The 18487-nt window shown below is 43.6% G+C and overlaps 1 protein-coding gene across 5 annotated transcripts in view; it reads right to left on the bottom strand.

Annotated features, from left to right (window-relative positions):
- The window catches only part of SERAC1 (serine active site containing 1), a 564154-nt gene that overhangs the window by 233467 nt on the left and 312200 nt on the right, over positions 1 to 18487 (bottom strand). For all 5 annotated transcript variants that reach the window (XM_073671518.1, XM_073671517.1, XM_073671519.1 and 2 more), the window contains 2 exons: positions 5809 to 5901; positions 3333 to 3464 (listed from right to left, as the gene is read on the bottom strand). In XM_073671518.1, coding sequence (XP_073527619.1) covers positions 3333 to 3464; positions 5809 to 5901 — 225 coding nt within the window. The remainder of the gene's footprint in view (positions 1 to 3332; positions 3465 to 5808; positions 5902 to 18487) is intronic.

Below are 18487 nucleotides of genomic sequence, written 5' to 3' on the forward strand. Positions count from 1 at the left end.
CAATGAGAAATATTTCAGTGAATAACAGTACAGTCCTTTGCAGCAGTGTGATGCACCCAGTCTTGGGAGACACCATGTGAGTTCTCCTTCTTTTTATATGGCCCTAGCGGGGCTCACTGGTTCTTCCCGCTAGGCCGCAAGTCTCTTCCAGATAAAGTCTATCAGATTCCGTTTAACCTCCCACACACCAAACAGCCCCCACCCAACCTGAGATCCTAATCCCAACTGTCCCCTGTACCGTAGGTGAGAGTTTTAAGTGACGGCTCTGTTCACTTGCGCGGTTCCACTGCTGTTGCATCTTTCTTGTCGCGGTCCTCTCTCAGCTCTTCTGGGCTTGACTGTCAATGGTAGTCTCTCACGCTTGGGGGAAGAGGGTCCCGACCTCAGCTCTTGACAGGTGACGTCAGATCCCGGTGACTTACTCAGTGTGGGGAGCAGGTCTTGACTCTGATCAACATGCACAGAGCTCAGGGGGGACTTCTGTGAGGAGTGCAGAGCCTCTCAGGCTATGTCCAACTCTGGTGCAGCACAGTCCTCCGGCTGAGGCCTATCACGCTGGGCTCTGCTGTCCCTCTGGAGCACATCTGTTCCACTCTGCAGCTTGGCGCCAAATCTCTGGCTGCAGCGCCTCCTGTGGTGCACATGCGCACCCTGCGCTCTCTTGGCGCCAAAAGCCCCTGCAATCTGGCCTTTATACCCAGGAAACTCTCTGGGTCACATGATCAGGTCCAGCATACAAAGTCTCTCCCCTGCCAATCCGCTACACAACATTTGGTTCCTGCTAACACAATTCTTTGTTTCACTTTCAGTTTGTTCCAGCAGGGGGTGGTGTTTGCTCACAGTTACTTAGTCTCTCTTGTCCATCTCTCTACATTCCTACCCTTTTTAAACTCACCAGTCCTAGGGCGAGAAGAGCCTCTATGCCCCTTAATGTTCTTCAGGGACGGGCCAGATGCCCGCAGTTTTTGCACCCATTCCGGCCTCTCTTGCACTAAGTTTTGCCAGAGGAAATCATTCCATGAGCATCTCATGGGCAGGAAGCCAGCGTGGACATGCTGAGTTCTTAGAGACCCCTCTTGAATTTTCTTGTCAGGAGTACTCAGGAACTCCAGGTACCTCGTGCGGAAGTTCGACATTTGGCTCTTCTTCATGGTACTCAGTGACCTCCTCCACTAAGTCATGGAACGGCACTTCACCATCAGGCCGCAGGCCTCGGGTCTCTCTAGCCCCATGGTCATCCAGAACACAGCGTGATACCTTTGTACACGGTACCTCCTTCAGCTGCATTAGTATGGTGTCCTCAACAATTGACTGTGCTCCAGTCTTGAGTCCTACCTCCGCCTCTCCTCTAGGGCCTCTCCTCTGGGGCTACCATCATCTTCAACTTCCGTGGCGCACACCGGCTCCACTCGAGTTGCTTTCCTGCTCCAGGGAACTGCAGACACCTCCTTGCCGGAAAATGATGCCGTCTCCCTCACTTCTCATTGTCCTGTGTCACAGTTCTGCCTTGCTCTGGGTGAGTTTCTCCTATGCTCACCATTTTGTTTTGTCCAGGTCCCCTCCTGTCCTCTGTGGTCACTCTGCAATGGGCGGACCTTCTCACTCCACTCCATCCTATGGGGGCAGGCATTCCTATCCAAGGACCGACTCCTCCAGGCGCGGCCCTCTTTCCAGCATGCATGACAGTTGCAAGAGTATGCAACTCTTCGTCATTGCCTGTCTCGCATAGGGCAACTCCTCGACATGTGTCCCATTTTTCCACACGTCCAACACTCAATTCTGCGCCTGCCTGGTGGGCACTTCGGTCTGTATCGCTGTCCTCCAGGAGAGGGATACCCCCTCTGTAATTGTTCTTCATCCCCGAATAGGGGATGAGATTCCGGGGCAGCTACATGGGTTTTTCTCATGTTCAGTATCTCTCGTTTAATTTCTCGCATTTCCTGCTATAAATCACCCCGGGGTATGGAATTAGATTCCAAAGTATCAGCAATTGCCTCTTTTATGCTCCGTAGTTCTCCTCTAATTTCTTGCATTTCCTGCCATAATTCACGGGCCCAGTCTGGTTCAGTATCGAGCGCCCCCAAGGCGGTAACTTCTCGGCTTTGGACCATACCAGCCACAGTCGGGGCCTCTTGCTCTCGGACTCTAGCTTCTGCTCCGACCTCGAGGAAGCTCACGTTAGGATTATAATGCAGACGTTCCTTCAGGGCCTGTCTCAGGTAAGGGTCTCTCAGACCTGCAACTAAATGATCTCTCAATACTTCATCCAGGGCGCCTGCTCCCACATATTTACCGCCATATTTCTTGGTGATCTTTGCCGTCACTTCCTACACCACGTGAGTTCTCTTTCTCTTTATATGGCCCTAACAGGGTCACCAGTTCTTCCCGCTAGGCCGCAAGTCTATTCCATATAAAGTCTATCAGATCCCGTTTAGCCTTCCACGCACCGAATGGCCCCCACCCAATCTGAGATCCTAATCCCAACTGTCCTCTGTACCGTAGGTGAGAGTTGTAAGTGACGGCTCTGTTCACTTGCGAGGTTCCCCTGCTGCTGCGTCTTTCTTGTCGCGGTCCTCTCTCAGCTCTTCTTGGCTTGGCCATCTACTGTAGTCTCTCACGCTTGGGGGAAGGAGGTCCCGACCTTGGCTCATGACAGGTGGCGTCGGATCCCGGGGACTTACTCAGTGTGGGGTGCAGGTCCTGACTGACCAACATGCTCAGGGGGGGGGGGCTTCTGTGAGGAGTGCAGAGGCTCTCAGGCTATGTCCAACTCTGGTGCAGCGCAGCCATCCGGCTGAGGCCTGTCGCACTGGGCTCTGCTGTCCCTCTGGAGCACGTCTGTTCCACTCTGCAGCTTGGCGCCAAATCTCTGGCTGCAGCGTCCCCTGCACATGTGCACCCTGCGCTCTCTTGACGCCAAAAGCCTCAGCAATCTGGCACACAGGGCCTTTATACCCAGGAAACTCTCCGGGTCACATGATCAGGTCCTGCATACAAAGTCTCTCCCCTGCCAATCTGTTGCATCACTCCCAAGAAGATACATGGCTGTACTAGCTCAAAAGGATGCTTCTATTCAATACTGAGCAAAGCATCTGAATACTTAAGACCATGTGATATTTCGGTTTTTCTTTTTCAATAAATTTGAAAAAAATTCTACATTTCTGTTTTTTTCAGTCAAGATGGGGTGCAGAGTGTACTTTAATGAGAAAAAAATTAACTTTTTAGAATTTACCAAATGGCTGCAATGAAATAAAGAGTGAAAAATGTAAAGGAGTCTGAATACGTTCCGTACCCACTGTAATTTATACTTCATTTAGAAAATGAGTCAGTACCATGCCAATAGTGGATACCCGCCATGTTCTGGACAGCTTCAAATTGAACTCTCTTATCTGTGGACTGAGTCCCCTTCAATAGAAGCCAAGGCAGAAGATCACGGTCCTCCATGTTTGATTTGCTGTAATTTTCTATAAATAAACACATACATTTTTTTCCAGAATGTTGTATTTGGTCAGAGGTAAAAAGTTATTTTAATATAAATATTTAATAGTTATAATACAAATTTTTTAAGCGCCAACTTCAGCTTCATCTTTCTCAGTCCTAGGCAGCTAGGGATTTTAGCATTAGGGTATGTGCCCACGTAGCGTTTTACAAGGGTATTTGATGCGGAATTTCCTCAGCGGAAACGCTTGTACAACGCTTGTTAATCCGCGCCCCATGGTCCCCAAGGGGATTCCGCAAGTTCTATGCCCATGCTGTGGATTTTTCCGCAGCGTTTTTTATGCGCACAAAAATCCACAGCATGTCAATTAATTTTGCGCTTCCGCATGCGGAATTGCCTTTGCAATGCAAAGTTTCCGCTTCAATTCCGCAACGTGGGCACATAGCCTTAATCCCTTCTCTGCCATAGATCACCATTAACTCTTACTCTGCTCTAGACTACCAGGGATGCTGACAATAGCGCTTTCACACCACCCCTATGACTTATGGGAGCTCAATTCAGTTGACAATCAATTGTACGAGGTCCCAATACACATTAGACTGTCAGCCGAATCCATAGTTATTAGCGGATTTGGATGATGTGTATGGAGGCTTTACTCTAAAAGATTTCTAAAATCCTCCTGGTTACTTACTTACAATCATGGCTGAAAGTGTTGGCACCCTTGAAAATTGCTCCAGAAAAGGAAGTATTTCTCCCAAAAAATTATTACAATTATACGTTTTGTTATACACGTTTTTTGTGTACTGGAGGAACACAAAAAAACATAGAAAAAAAGACAAAATGGACACAATTTCACACAAAACCCCCAAAATGGGCTGAACAAAAATGTTGGCACCTTTCCAAAATTCTAGGTAAACAACTTTGTTTCAAGCACATGATGCTTCACACAGGTGTGGCAATATGAAAATCGCACCTAAAAACCAATTAAAAAGGGGAGAAGTTGACTCGATCTTTGCATTGTGTTTCTGTGTGTCCCACACCAAGCATGGCGATCAGAAAGGGGAGAAGAGAACTGTCTGAGGACTTGAGAACCAAAATTGGTGAAAAAAATTCAATAATATCAAGATTAGAAGTCCACCTCCGGAGATATTGATGTTCCTTTGTCCAAAGTGCGCAACATAATCAAGAAGTTTACAACCCATAGCACTGTAGCTAATCTCCCTGGACATGGACGGCAGAGAAAAATTCATGATAGGTTGCAATGCAGGATAGTCCAGATGGTGGCTAAGTAGCCCAAATTAAGCTTCAAAGAAATTCAAGCTGTGCTGCAGGATCACGGTGCGTCAGTGTCAGTGTAAACTATCTGTCGACTACAGTTTGCCAACATGTACAAGAGTAAGCCAAAATCCTTCTGGAAAAGTGTCTTGTGGACAGATGAGACCAAGACTTTTTGTTTAAGCACCTCATTCTAATGTTTCACCAAAAACAGAATGAAGTCTACAAAGAAAATAACAAAGTACCTACAGTCAAATATGGTGGAGGTTCAAAGATGTTTTGGGGGTTAGTTTTGCTGCCTCTAGCACTGGGTGCCTTGAAGGGGTGCAAGACATCATGAAATGTGAAGATTACAAGAGGATTTTGAGTCGCACTGTAGTGCCCAGTGTCAGAAAGCTGGGTTTGCATCCTAGGTCATGGAACTTCCAGCAAGACAATGACTCCAGACATACTTCAAGAAGCACCCAGAAATGGGTGGAAACAAAGCGCTGGAAAGTTTTGAAGTGGCCAGAAATGAGTCCAGTTCTAAATCCCATTGAACACCTGTGGAAAGATCTTAAAATTGCTGTTGGGAGAAGGCACCCTTCAAAAATGAGAGACCTGGAGGAGTTTGCAAAAGAAGAGTGCTCAAAATTCCAGTTGAGAGGTGTAAGAAGCCTGTAGGTTGTAGGAAATGATTGATTTGAAGTTATTTATGCAAAAGGGTGTGCAAACAAATATTAAGTTGAGGATGCTAACAATTTTGTTCGGTCCATTTTTGGGGTTTTATGTAAAATGATGTCCAATTTGCCTTTTTTCTATGTTGTTTTTGTTTTGTTCCAATACACACAAAGGAAATAAACATGTGTATAACAAACTAAGTGTAATTGCAATAATATTCTGGTAGAAATACTTCATTTTCTAGAACAATTTCAAGGGTGTCAAAACTTTCGGCCATGACAGTAGGTCTAGGACCTTGCGTAATTTTTATTGCACATGTTTATATACATTCCATCTTATTAATATCTTTTTTGGTTGGTGAAATATCAAGTAACGAGCACAGTATCCAAAATTGTCTACTTTAACTTAAAATTTTCTTACAATTTTACTTTTACCTCTATCATATTCTTTTCTGAACAATCTGGTTGAAACTTCCAGAACTTTTATAGCTGTTTTGTGAAGCTCTTTTCTCAAGCTACTTGTGATTCCTGAAAATACAATATGCAATTATATTATTTAGAAGATAGTAAAAATTGTGGAAGAAAACAGTAATTGATAATTATTAATATTGCATAAAAATATACTCTATAGTGGCAAATGTATGAGAACACCTGACCCTCACAGCTATATAAGCTTGTTGGACATCCTATTGACTAACATATGACTATGGTTAAACAAATGATAACCCATGTTACGCAAAAGCATATGAGAAAGAAACATTGTCCAAAAATTATCCCTTACTGAGAGCAGATGGCTGCTGTGCCAGTGTTTTATACACATACAGTCGTGAATTTTTTACAAGCGGTGGTCCACTAGCACTGGCAGCTCCAGCAAATAAAGCATGATGAACACACAGGAAATGCCCAACTGTGTGGAGGCATCGGTGCAGGCGACAGTTGAACAGTATAAAACACAATACATAGTAACATAGTTTTTAAGGTTGAAGGAAGACTAAGTCCATCTAGTTCAACCCATAGCCTAACATGTTGATCCAGAGGAAGGCAAGAAAAAAACCATGTGGCAAACACTAAGCTCCACATTGGGGGAAAAAATTCCTTCCCGACTCCATACGACAATCAGACTAGTTCCCTGGATCAACGCCCTATCAAGGAATCTAGTATATATAACCTGTAATATTATACTTTTCAAGAAAGGCATCCATGCCCTTCTTAAATTTTAATAGTGAATCACTCATTACAACATCATGCGGCAGAGAGTTCCATAGTCTCACTGCTCTTACAGTAAAGAATCCCCGTCTGTGATTATGATTAAACCTTCTTTCCTCCAGACGTAGAAGATGCCCCCTTGTCCCCGTCTCTGGCCTCAGAGTAAAAAGATCAGTAGAAAGGTCTTTGTACTGTCCCTTCATATACTTGTACATAATAATAAGATCACCCCTAAGCCTTCTTTTTTCCACAGTAAATAACCCCAAGTGTAATAACCTGTCTTGGTATTGCAGACCCCCCAGTCCTCTAATAACCTTGGTCGCTCTTCTCTGCACCCTCTCTAGTTCAGCTATGTCTTTCTTATACACCGGAGACCAGAACTGTATACAGTATTCTAAGTGTGGTCGCACTAGTGACTTGTATAGAGGTAAAATTATGTTCTCCTCATGAGCATCTATGCATCTTTTAATGCATCCCATTATTTTATTTGCCTTTGCAGCAGCTGCCTGACACTGGCCACTAAACGTGAGCTTGTCGTCCACCAATACACCCAGGACTTTTTCAGTTACAGTTTTGCCTAGTGTTTTACAATTAAGCATATAATTATACATTTTATTCCCTCTGCCCAAGTGCATTACCTTACATTTATCCCCATTAAAGCTCATTTGCCATTTATCAGCCCAAGCTTCTAGTTTACATAGATCCTCCTGTAATATAAAATTGTCCTCCTCTGTATTGATTACCCTGCAGAGTTTAGTGTCATCTGCAAATATTGAAATATTACTCTGTATGCCCCCTACAAGGTCATTAATAAATATGTTAAAAACAAGGGGGCCCAATACTGATCCCTGTGGTACCCCACTGTTAACTGAGACCCAGTCTGAGTGTTTTCCATTAATAACCACCCTTTGTTTCCTATCACTGAGCCAATTCTTAACCCACATACATATATTTTCCCCTATCCCCATTGTTCTCATTTTATGTATCAACCTTTTGTGTGGAACCGTATCAAAAGCTTTTGAAAAGTCCATATACACAACATCCACTGCATTTCCTTGGTCCAGTCCAGAACTTGCCTCCTCATAAAAACTGCTCAGATTAGTCTGACAGGAACAGTCCCTCGTAAACCCATGTTGATATTGGGTCATGAGGTTCTACTTCTTCAGATACTCTAGTATAGCATCTCTTAGGAAACCCTCCAGGATTTTACCCACAGTAGAGGTTAAGCTTACCGGCCTATAATTTCCAAGTTCAGTTTTTGTCCCCTTTTTGAATAATGGCACCACATTTGCTATACGCCAGTCCTGTGGTACAGACCCTGTTATTATGGAATCTTTAAAGATTAAAAATAATGGTCCATCTATGACGTTACTTAATTCCTGCAGTACTCGCGGGTGTATCCCATCCGGGCCTGGGTATTTGTCAACTTTAGTGATTTTTAGACGCCGCCATACTTCCTGCTGAGTTAAGCAAGTGACATTTAATGGAGAATTTTTGTCATCACTAATCATGTTTTCTGTCATGCGATTTTCTTGTGTAAATACTGTTGAAAAAAAATCATTTAGCATATTGGCTTTTTCCTCATCCTCATCCACCATTTCACCCAGACTATTTTTAAGGGGCCCAACACTATCATTTTTTAGTATTTTACTATTTATGTAGTTAAAGAATATTTTGGGGTTATTTTTACTTTCTCTGGCAATGATTCTCTCTGCCTCAGTCTTTGCTGCCTTGATTTGGTTTTTACAGAATTTATTTAATTTTCTATATTTAATTAATGCCTCATCACTACCTACTTGCTTTAGTTCTCTAAATGCTTTACTTTTGTCACTTATTGCACCCCTTACAGCTCTATTTAGCCATAGTGGTTTCCTCCTATTTCTAGCATGTTTATTGCCATAGGGTATATATTGTGCACAGGTCCTATTCAGGATGTAATAAATGTCTCCCATTTGCTTTGTGTAGCTTTATGTCTCAGGATATCATCCCAGTATCAACCATTGGAAATTTGCCTTCATGAAGTTTAGTGTCCTTGTAACGCCTCTACTACACATCTTATTAAAGGTTACATGAAAATGTATTATTTTGTGTTCACTATTACCCAAGTGACCCCCAACTCGTATATTTGATATGCAGCCTGGCCTATTGGTTAATATTAGGTCTAGCAGTGCCCCCCTTTTTGTTGGGTCCTGAACCAGTTGTGAAAAGTAATTGTCTCTCATAGCTGTCAAACACCTATTACCTTAGCTTGAACTACAGGTTTCTGTCCCCCAATGTATTTCAGGGTAGTTGAAGTCCCCCATAATAATGACTTCTCCTTGAGTCGCTGCTTCATCTATTTGCTTTACGAGGATATTCTCCGCTGCTTCCATTATTTTTGGAGACTTATAACAAACCCCTATCAGTAATTTATTATTTTTTTCCCCTCCCCTTAGCTCCACCCACAGGGACTCTACATTTTCATTAGATTCACATATATCCTCCCGCAAGATGGGTTTTAAGGATGATTTTACATATAAACACGCACACCCCCCTCGCTTGTTTGAACGGTCATTTCTGAACAGACTATAGCCCAGTAAATTAACTGCCCAGTCATGGCTCTCGTCCAGCCACGTCTCAGATATCCCCACCATGTCATAATTATTTTCCAACAAAATTAATTCTAATTCCTCCATTTTGTTGTTGAGGCTTCTGGCAATAGTTTACATGCATTTTATGTATCTCTCTGTACCTCTATTCCTTCTTACTTTATTGACTGTTCTAACCCCACCCCTAATTTCTTTATTTGTGCCCAGGTCACTATCTGCGCTATCTTCCTCACCTATAAAATGAATACCCTCTCCCCAATCCCTAGTTTAAACACTCCTCCAACCTTCTAGCCATTTTCTCCCCCAACACAGCTGCACCCTCCCTATTGAGGTGCAGCCGGTGTTATGATCTGCTACAGAGACTAAGGAAAGACAGGAGATCTGTCCCTACAATAGAACTAAACTAGATCCCTACGATGTAACGGGGAACCTGATCCTGCGATCAGACCCGCTAAAGTCCTCGCCTAGTCTGTACGAAGACCTATAGATGTAAGGGAGGGATCCCTACAAGAACTAGGGATTGGGATAAGTTGGACACCTCCTAGCAGAAATAGTAGCAGTCAAAGACAAACACACAACAAAAAGCATAAAGGTCAGAAGACCTAGCAAAACTAACAGAAAACGGCAACAGAGCACCAAGCTAGCTCAAGAGTAATAAATACAATGAAGTCCAGCAAGGTCAGGAGGGCGGAGCCGGATTAAATAGGCAAAAATGGTCATGTGACCAGCAAACTAAAAAAAACCTAACAGGAGAGTTCTAACAGTACCCCCTCTTCTAAGAGGATCCTCCGGATCCCCTAGGCCCAGGCTTACCAGGAAACCTCCTGTGAAACGCTCTGACAAGTCTGGAACCAGAAACATCATCCGCCCTCACCCATGAGTTATCCTCAGGTCCGAAACCCTTCCAAGCGACGAGATACTGCAAACTCCCTCTATACCGTCTAGAATTTAGGATGCGGGAAATTTCATATTCCCCGTCCTCCACCACCGGAGGAACAGTGGCAGAGGCGTCACCATCCGACATATCAGCTTTTTTCAACAGAGAAACATGAAACACCGGGTTAATCTTCCAGGACGTAGGAACCTCCAACCTAACAGCAGATTGGTTAACTATCTGAAGCACCTTAAAGGGCCCTACGAACTTGGGACCCAATTTTTTAGAAGGAATCCTCAATCGCAGATTCTTAGAGGACAACCAAACCATGTCACCAACAGCAAACAAAACCTCTTGCCGTTTCCTATCAAAGTACCTCTTAGATTTTTTATTAGCCTCCTGAAGATTACCACGCACATCCGTCCAAACTCTCTCCAAATCACCGGAAAAACTCTCCTCCTCAGGCACAGCCGAAACCAAGTTGGAGAGTGACCCAAAAGACGGATGTCTCCCAGAACAACAAAAAAAAGGCGAACACCCAGCAGAAGAGGATGTATGGTTGTTAAGAGCAAATTCAGCAAGTGGCAGAAACTCAGACCACCCCTCTTGATTGTCTGCCACAAAACAATGCAAGAACTGCTCAACATCCTGGTTCTTCCTTTCTGTCTGGCCATTAGACTCAGGATGATATCCGGATGAAAACGACAAATGAACTCCCAACTTGTCACAAAAGGCAAGCCAAAAACGAGCCACGAACTGAGGTCCCTTATCAGAAACAATGTCAGTAGGAACACCATGTAGTCTGACAATTTCCTTGACAAAGGCCTTAGCGAGTGTCTTAGCGCAAGGCAGTTTGATGAAGGGAACCAAGTGACACATCTTGCTAAAACGGTCCACGACCACCCAGATGACCGTGAAACCTTCAGAGGGGGCAAGGTCAGTAATAAAGTCCATAGCCAGATGTGTCCAAGGTGCACTAGGAACCTCCAGAGAGCAAAGCAACCCCGCAGCAGGAGCATGCGAAGACTTGGATCTAGCACACACAGTACATTGGCGCACCCACTTAATGACTTCCTTCTGCCATCCAGGCCACCAAAAACTGCGACCCACAAGTCTCTTGGTCTCAGAAATTCCTGGATGACCTGCCAACCGAGACTCATGACACTCAACAAACAAATCTCTCCTAAAGGTCCTAGGCACAAACAACCTCCCATGGGGAGTGTTAGATGGGGCATTCTCCTGAGCTTTAAGAATCTCATCCTCCAAAACGGAGTCCAAAGCAGCAATCACAACACCTTCTTGTAAAATGGTCTCCTCTTCCTCCTCAACACCGACCATGGGAGAAAAGCTGCGAGACAAAGCATCCGCTTTAACATTCTTGGTACCCGGGATGTAAGTAACGGAAAAATTAAACCGCGAGAAAAAAAGTGCCCACCTAGCCTGACGGGCATTCAAGCGCTTGGCAGCATCAAGATAGATCAGATTTTTATGATCAGTGAAAACCTGAATGGGAAATTCAGCACCTTCCAAGAGGTGACGCCAGTGTTCAAATGCGAGTTTAATCGCCAGCAATTCCTGATTACCAATATCGTAATTAAGTTCAGTCTCAGAAAATTTTTTTGAAAAAAAGGCACAGGGATGTACTCCATCCTTGTTTTCCTGAGACAACACCGCACCGACCCCCACCGAAGAAGCATCAACCTCAACCAAAAACGGCTTAGTCACATCAGGCTGCATAAGGATGGGAGCAGAGGTGAACCTCTCCTTTAGAAACACAAAAGCTTCAATGGCCTCAGAAGTCTACTGAACCGCATTAGCACCTTTCCTGGTGAGATCGGTCAGCGGTTTAACAATAATAGAAATTTTTTTTATGAATTTTCTGTAATAATTGGCGAAACCCAAAAACCTCTGTATCGATTTCAAACCAATAGGCCTAGGCCATTCCTGCACAGCTTGAACTTTAACCGGGTCCATCTCAAAACCTTCACTGGAGATAATGTAGTCCAAAAAACTAATTCTCTGTACAGCGAACTCACATTTCTCCAGCTTAGCAAAAAGCGAATTGTCCATTAATAACTGTAATATCTCACGTACGCTCCGCCAATGAGACTCCAGATCAGGCGAATAAATCAGAATGTCATCCAAATACACAACCACATTTTTGCCGATTAAAGGTCTAAGGATGTCATTAATAAGATTCTGAAAAAATGCTGGAGCATTGGTAAGACCAAAAGGCATCACCAGATTCTCAAAATGACCCACAGGAGTGTTAAAAGCAGTCTTCCATTCATCACCCTCCTTCATGCGCAACAAATTGTATGCCCCCTGGAGATCAATTTTAGAGAACCGCTTGGCCCCCACTAACTGGTTAAATAAATCAGGAATCAATGGCAGTGGGTAAGGATTGCGTACAGTAATTTTATTAATCTCACGAAAGTCCAGACAAGGACGTAAACCGCCATCTTTTTTTTTTACAAAAAAAAGTCCAACAGCCACAGGAGACTTGGAAGGCCTAATGTGACCGGCGGCCAAGCTTGTCTGTATGTATTCCTCCAAAGCCTTTCTCTCAGGAATAATAAGATCCAGGGACAAATTCAATGGTACAATCATAGTCTCTATGGGGAGGCAAAATTTGTGACTCCTCCTCAGAAAAAACTCTCCAAAAATCCTGAATAGGTACAGGTAATTCCCCTTTATCCACAGCAGCAATGCGCCCGTTACAACACTTGTCATAACACTTAGGGCTCCAGGACTTAATTTCATTGGTAGACCAATCCAGTACAGGATTGTGCAATTTTAACCAGGGTAACCCCAATATTACTGGAGAAGGCAAATTATCCAATACCACCAAATCCAAATTCTCTTGATGAATACCATTAATAGTGAGGGGAAATTCACAGACCTTATGAGTAACACTCTTCAAGGGAGAGCCATCAACAGAAACCACAGCAATAGGGGATGACAAAGTTTTAGGTTCTAATCTAAGTTTTTCCAAGAATCCCCCATCAATCACATTCAGAGTAGAACCACAATCCACAAATACCCGAAATTCAATTAATTCATCCTGAGCAGCAGTAGTGGCAGATAGGAATACTCCCTTAGAATTTAAACACGCTATACGTGCATGACTGACCATTTTTTTTTCTTTCTTCATACGAAGCACACAGTTCTTAATGAAATGACCAGAATTTCCGCAATAGAAGCACAAGCCTTCAGAAAGCCTGCGGTCTTTTTCCTGAGAGCGGGATGCCATCGCCCCAATCTCCATCGGCTCTCCATTGTCAGCACAGACCCTCTCAGGACTCGGAGCTGACATAGCAGAGGATTTGCTCTCATTAACCCTTGCACGCAGTCTCCTGTCCACCCGTATAGCTAATTGCATTGCCTCCTGCAAGTTTCCAGGTGTGGGATAAGCAATCAGTAAATCCTTAACCCTTTCACCTAGCCCTGCAAGAAACAAGCTTTTCAAAGCTGAATCGTTCCACCCCACCTGGGCAGACCACCGACGGAAGTGAGAACAATATTTTTCCACATTACCTGATCCTTGCCTCAGATGTCTCAATTCAGACTCAGCAGATGAGACACGATCAGGATCATCGTACAACAAACCCAAAGCAGAAAAAAAACTATCCACTGATCTAAAGCACGGATCACTAGGTTGGAGAGAGAAGGCCCATCCCTGAGGATCTTTGCGCAAAAGTGACATTATGAACCCTATGAGCTGTGATTCATCACCAGAGGATCCAGGTCTCAAACGAAAATACAATAAACAAGCATTTTTAAAAGAAAAAAAATCTTGTTGTTTGCCAAAAAATAGATCAGGCAGAAGTACCTTTGGTTCCACAAAATGTGCTCCAGAACAGCTACTCACGTGTTGTTGGAGCTTGGCCACCTCCAGAGAGAGTCCCTGCAAGCGTTGAGCCAAATCTTGAACCAAGACCATGATGGAAAACTGGAGGTCTTTCCTTAGAGAAAATTTTTTTTTTCTTTTAGGGCTGGACTTACTGTTATGATCTGCTACAGAGACTAAGGAAAGACAGGAGATCTGTCCCTACAATAGAACTAAACTAGATCCCTACGATGTAACGGGGAACCTGATTATGCGATCAGACCCGCTAAAGTCCTCGGCTAGTCTGTACGAAGACCTATAGATGTGAGGGAGGGATCCCTACAAGAACTAGGGACTGGGATAAGTTGGACACCTCCTAGCAGAAATAGTAGCAGTCAAAGACAAACACACAACAAAAAGCATAAAGGTCAGAAGACCTAGCAAAACTAACAGAGAACGGCAACAGAGCACCAAGCTAGCTCAAGAGTAATAAATACAATGAAGTCCAGCAAGGCCAGAAGGGCGGAGCTGGATTAAATAGGCAAAAATGGTCATGTGACCAGCAAACTAAAAAAAACCTAACAGGAGAGTTCTAACAGCCGGTCCCTAGTGTAGAGTCTGTAGCCAACTGAGAAGTCGGCCCAGTTCTCCAGGAACCCAAATCCCTCCTTCCTACACCAGTTCTTGAGCCATTTATTTATCTCCCTAATCTCCCGTTGCCTCTCTGGCATGGCACGTGGTACCGGTAGTATTTCAGAGAATACCACCTTGGAGGTCCTTGCTTTAAGCTTGCAGCCTAATTCCCTGAAATCATCTTTAAGAACCTTCCACCTACCTCTAACTTTGTCATTTGTGCCAATGTGCACCATGACTGCTGGGTCCTCACCGGCCCCTCCCAGTAATCTGTCAACCCGATCAGCGATGTGCCGGACTCGAGCGCCAGGTAGGCAGCACACTGTTTGACGATCCCTGTCTTTGTGACAGATTGCCCTATCTGTTCCCCTAATAATTGAGTCCCCCACTACCAGCACCTGCCTGGCCTGCCCTGCTCTCCTATTTCCCTCCTTACTGGAGCTGACACTCCTCCGGTTTTCAGGGGACATGCCTTGCTGCAGCAGTGCTACCCCTGTACCGTCACCCCCCTCATCTGCCAACTTTGCAAACTTATTGGGGTGTGCCAGATCAGGACTAGCCTCCCTGGCACTCTTCCCTCTACCCCCCCTTCTAACTATCACCCAACTAGCGGCCTCACTGTCCTGCAGCTCCCTACTACCACCCTCCCCCACATCTACCCCAGTGAGCAGCTGTTCATTGAGCAGCAGACTCCTTTCCATATTGTCAATGGATCTCAGTGTTGCCAGCTGCTCATTTAGATACAGTACCTGGGCTTCCAAATGCACAACGTGCACACATCTCGCGCAGCAGTATGCAACCCCGACCGGCTGTTCAAGGAATGCATACATGTGGCAAGATGTACACTGGATAGTATTGCCAATAATGGAGCTCATTTCCTAATGGGGATTGCACTAGACAGAATGTTAGGTAAAAAGAAATGTAAAAAATTAATAAAATACAGATAGCAATTCAGTCCAAATTCCTCTCTTCCAAACTCCCTGAATCCAAAGTCACTGAAAAACAAGTCACACACATACTTTCGTTTGCACTTACACTCCGGTCACACTCAGCTCGTTCACACTCGCTAAGGAAAAAGATTTAAAGCGGTTTGATTTATTTTTTTCCCTTTTGCAGCAATGCACCCTACAGCTCAATGCACTTCCAAAGGGGAATTTGGAATAGACAGCCAGATTCTAGGGGCTGTTTCATTTTGACAAATTTAAGGTTTTCCACAGTTTCAGAGGACAATTTGGGAGTGACAAAGCCATCTGCCAAGGTGAATTCCCTTTTTTTGACAGTACACTTGTGGCTGAACAAGACAGTGCGCCTATGATAAACTTGGTCATTTTTTGTTGCAATCTACTGTCCCAGAAGTCTAAGGTGTTGGTGCTCAGGGGTATCTGCTAAACTCAGAACACAGTCGCAGTACAGCTAAACCTGGTTGTTCAGGCAGTGAGTCTCTTTGTCATCATCATCATTAATTTCACACTGACTGCTGGCCTTATTTACTGGCTTTGCCTGGGATAACTCAATGCTCCCCTCCACATCCACTCGCCACTTTCTTCTCATCCTCAACATCTTGCTGCATGTGCGTCCATGAGGGTCCCCAACAACATCAGGGCGGTTAAGAACATGTAGAAATTGCTGTTCTTCCTCCACCCTTTGTTGAATGCTTATGAGTGTATTTTCCAATATAAATATGAGGTTGACATCACTGATACAACAGTTTTTCCCTACTGACAAATTTTATAGCTCTTTTGATGGGCTTCAGTAGGCTTCACACATTAAGATGTCAAAAGTGTATAAAATTTTTCATATGTTTGACCTTAAATATGATATTAGACTAAAAGTCAAGTGAATTATACTAAAGTAGATGCATATTTGGTGTAGAATTATAATAAGACCACTTATGGGAAGAATGTATGCTAGGTACTGAATGCTCTCATACATGTGTACCGCAGTTGTAATGGCAGTCACATAAGGTTCATATAAAAGCATTTAAAAGAATTAAAAGTTAAAACAATCATACAGACACAACAACTTATTAAACTGGGGCTTTAGATATCAGCCATTCCCGATAAGCCAATTTTCCATTTTCTTTTTCGTCTTCCCTTTCTTCCAAGAGTCACAACTTTTTTTTATTTTTCCGCACACACAACCATATTAGATCTTGTTTTTTTGCGGGACAAGTTGTAGTTTTCAATGGCACCATTCATTTTACAATTCAATGTAGTGGAAAATGGGAAAAAAATTCCAAGTGCAGTAAAATTGTGTAAATAAATGCAATTCCACAATTGTTTTGGTGGTTTTATTTTTATAGCATTCATTGCGTTGTAACAATGACCTGGAAGAATGGTTCTTCAGGTCTGTATGATTACAGCGATACCAAACCTTTAGAGTATGTTACCACAATTTTTTTTCTCATGACGCTGTTCACCAATTGGGTTAACTATATATATATATATATATATATATATATATATATATATATCAAAAGAATGCAGCAGCACTCCATACCAAAGTGGCATGTTAGGCAGAGTAGTTACCCATCAGGGGGAGGTTACCTTGCCGTGGTTGATGGGCACACATGAATTGGCCAATTTATGCGCTAAAAATCTTCATTGTTTGTAAGTACTTGTTGCTAAGCAAAACAGTTTAGATCTAATATTTTCAATATTTTCATTGTTAAGACGTATCTTGGCCATATGGAGTGCTGCTGCATTTTTTTAATATATTTTATAGTTACGGCAGCTGGCACCAGTTCACACTAGGAGGTGCTGGTCAGGTTTCTCTGGCTTGTATAATATATATATGTATATATATATATATATATATATATATATTAGTTTTATATATTGATAAACTAGACTTTTTTGGGTGCGGTGACATCAAATAAGTTTTTTTTTTTCCATTATTTTAATGGGGGATATAAGTTAGGTGATTAAAATTTTTAATCACCTTAGGGCAGTGAGGGCGAACCTATGGTATGCTTGCCAGAGGGGGCACTCATAGCCCTCTCTGTGGGCGGGCACACACGCCAGGCCTGGGAGACGCTGCTCCCTTCTTCCCATGTTCAAATGTACTCGCGTCTTTTAGACGCAAATACATTTCAACAATGCTGCGCTGGGACTGGGGCAGAGAGAGCACCTGTCAGTCCCGGGTCCGACGTACAGCAGTGTGATGACATCATCACGCTACTGACCTCATCACACTTATGCCTGTGCCGGGGCTGCAGAGGTGCAGATACAGAGCAGGCAGTGGTCAGAGCTCCAGGAGGAGCCGAACATTAAATTTATCATTGTGAAAGGGGGCACAGTTTTAACAGTTTTGCTAGCAGCAGTGTGTGAGGATGGGGGGGGGGCTGCATAATTCAGAGGAACGGTGTGTATGTGTGCATATCTTTATTTTGCAGAGGGGCAATGTGTGTGTGTGTGTGTGTGTGTGTGTGTGTGGGGTGGGGGTGGGGGGGGGGTATTTTGCCGGGAAGCAGTGTGTGTGTGGGGCGGAGGGCAGAGGAGAGAATTTTGCATGTCTTCTGCAATGCCGGTGTAAGGGTGTGTTGCTGCCTATGCATGCTCTTCATCCCTTCCTGGTAAAACAGTAAATATGTTATGCGAGTAATAACCAGACTTTAATAATGGTATTATGTATAATAATGTTGAATAATTAAAATATGTTTTGTGATGTAATAATATAGGGAAAGGATAGGATATAAGTTAAGGACAAGATAAGGTTAGTTAGGAACGGGGAGTGCAGAAGGCGCACTGTAGTGTAAGAAATAGGTAAAGTTATAGTTATGAGGCTCAGGGACTTTTCCAGATGAGAGCTGGAGTGACGTGATACATTGGAGGAATATTTCCTGGTTCTAGGCAGATAGTGTTAAGTAGTGATAGTTGCAATGTTTAAGAGTGCAGGAGAGGAAAGATCTGAAGAGAAGCAGATTAGGCCAGGGGGCCTGGAGAACTACAAGAAGCACATTTACAGAAAGGAAAGACAGATTGT

This window comes from Phyllobates terribilis, unplaced genomic scaffold, assembly GCF_046119375.1.
Source record: "Phyllobates terribilis strain yellow unplaced genomic scaffold, ASM4611937v1 Scaffold_3__8_contigs__length_932513732, whole genome shotgun sequence".
NCBI lineage: Eukaryota > Metazoa > Chordata > Amphibia > Anura > Dendrobatidae > Phyllobates > Phyllobates terribilis.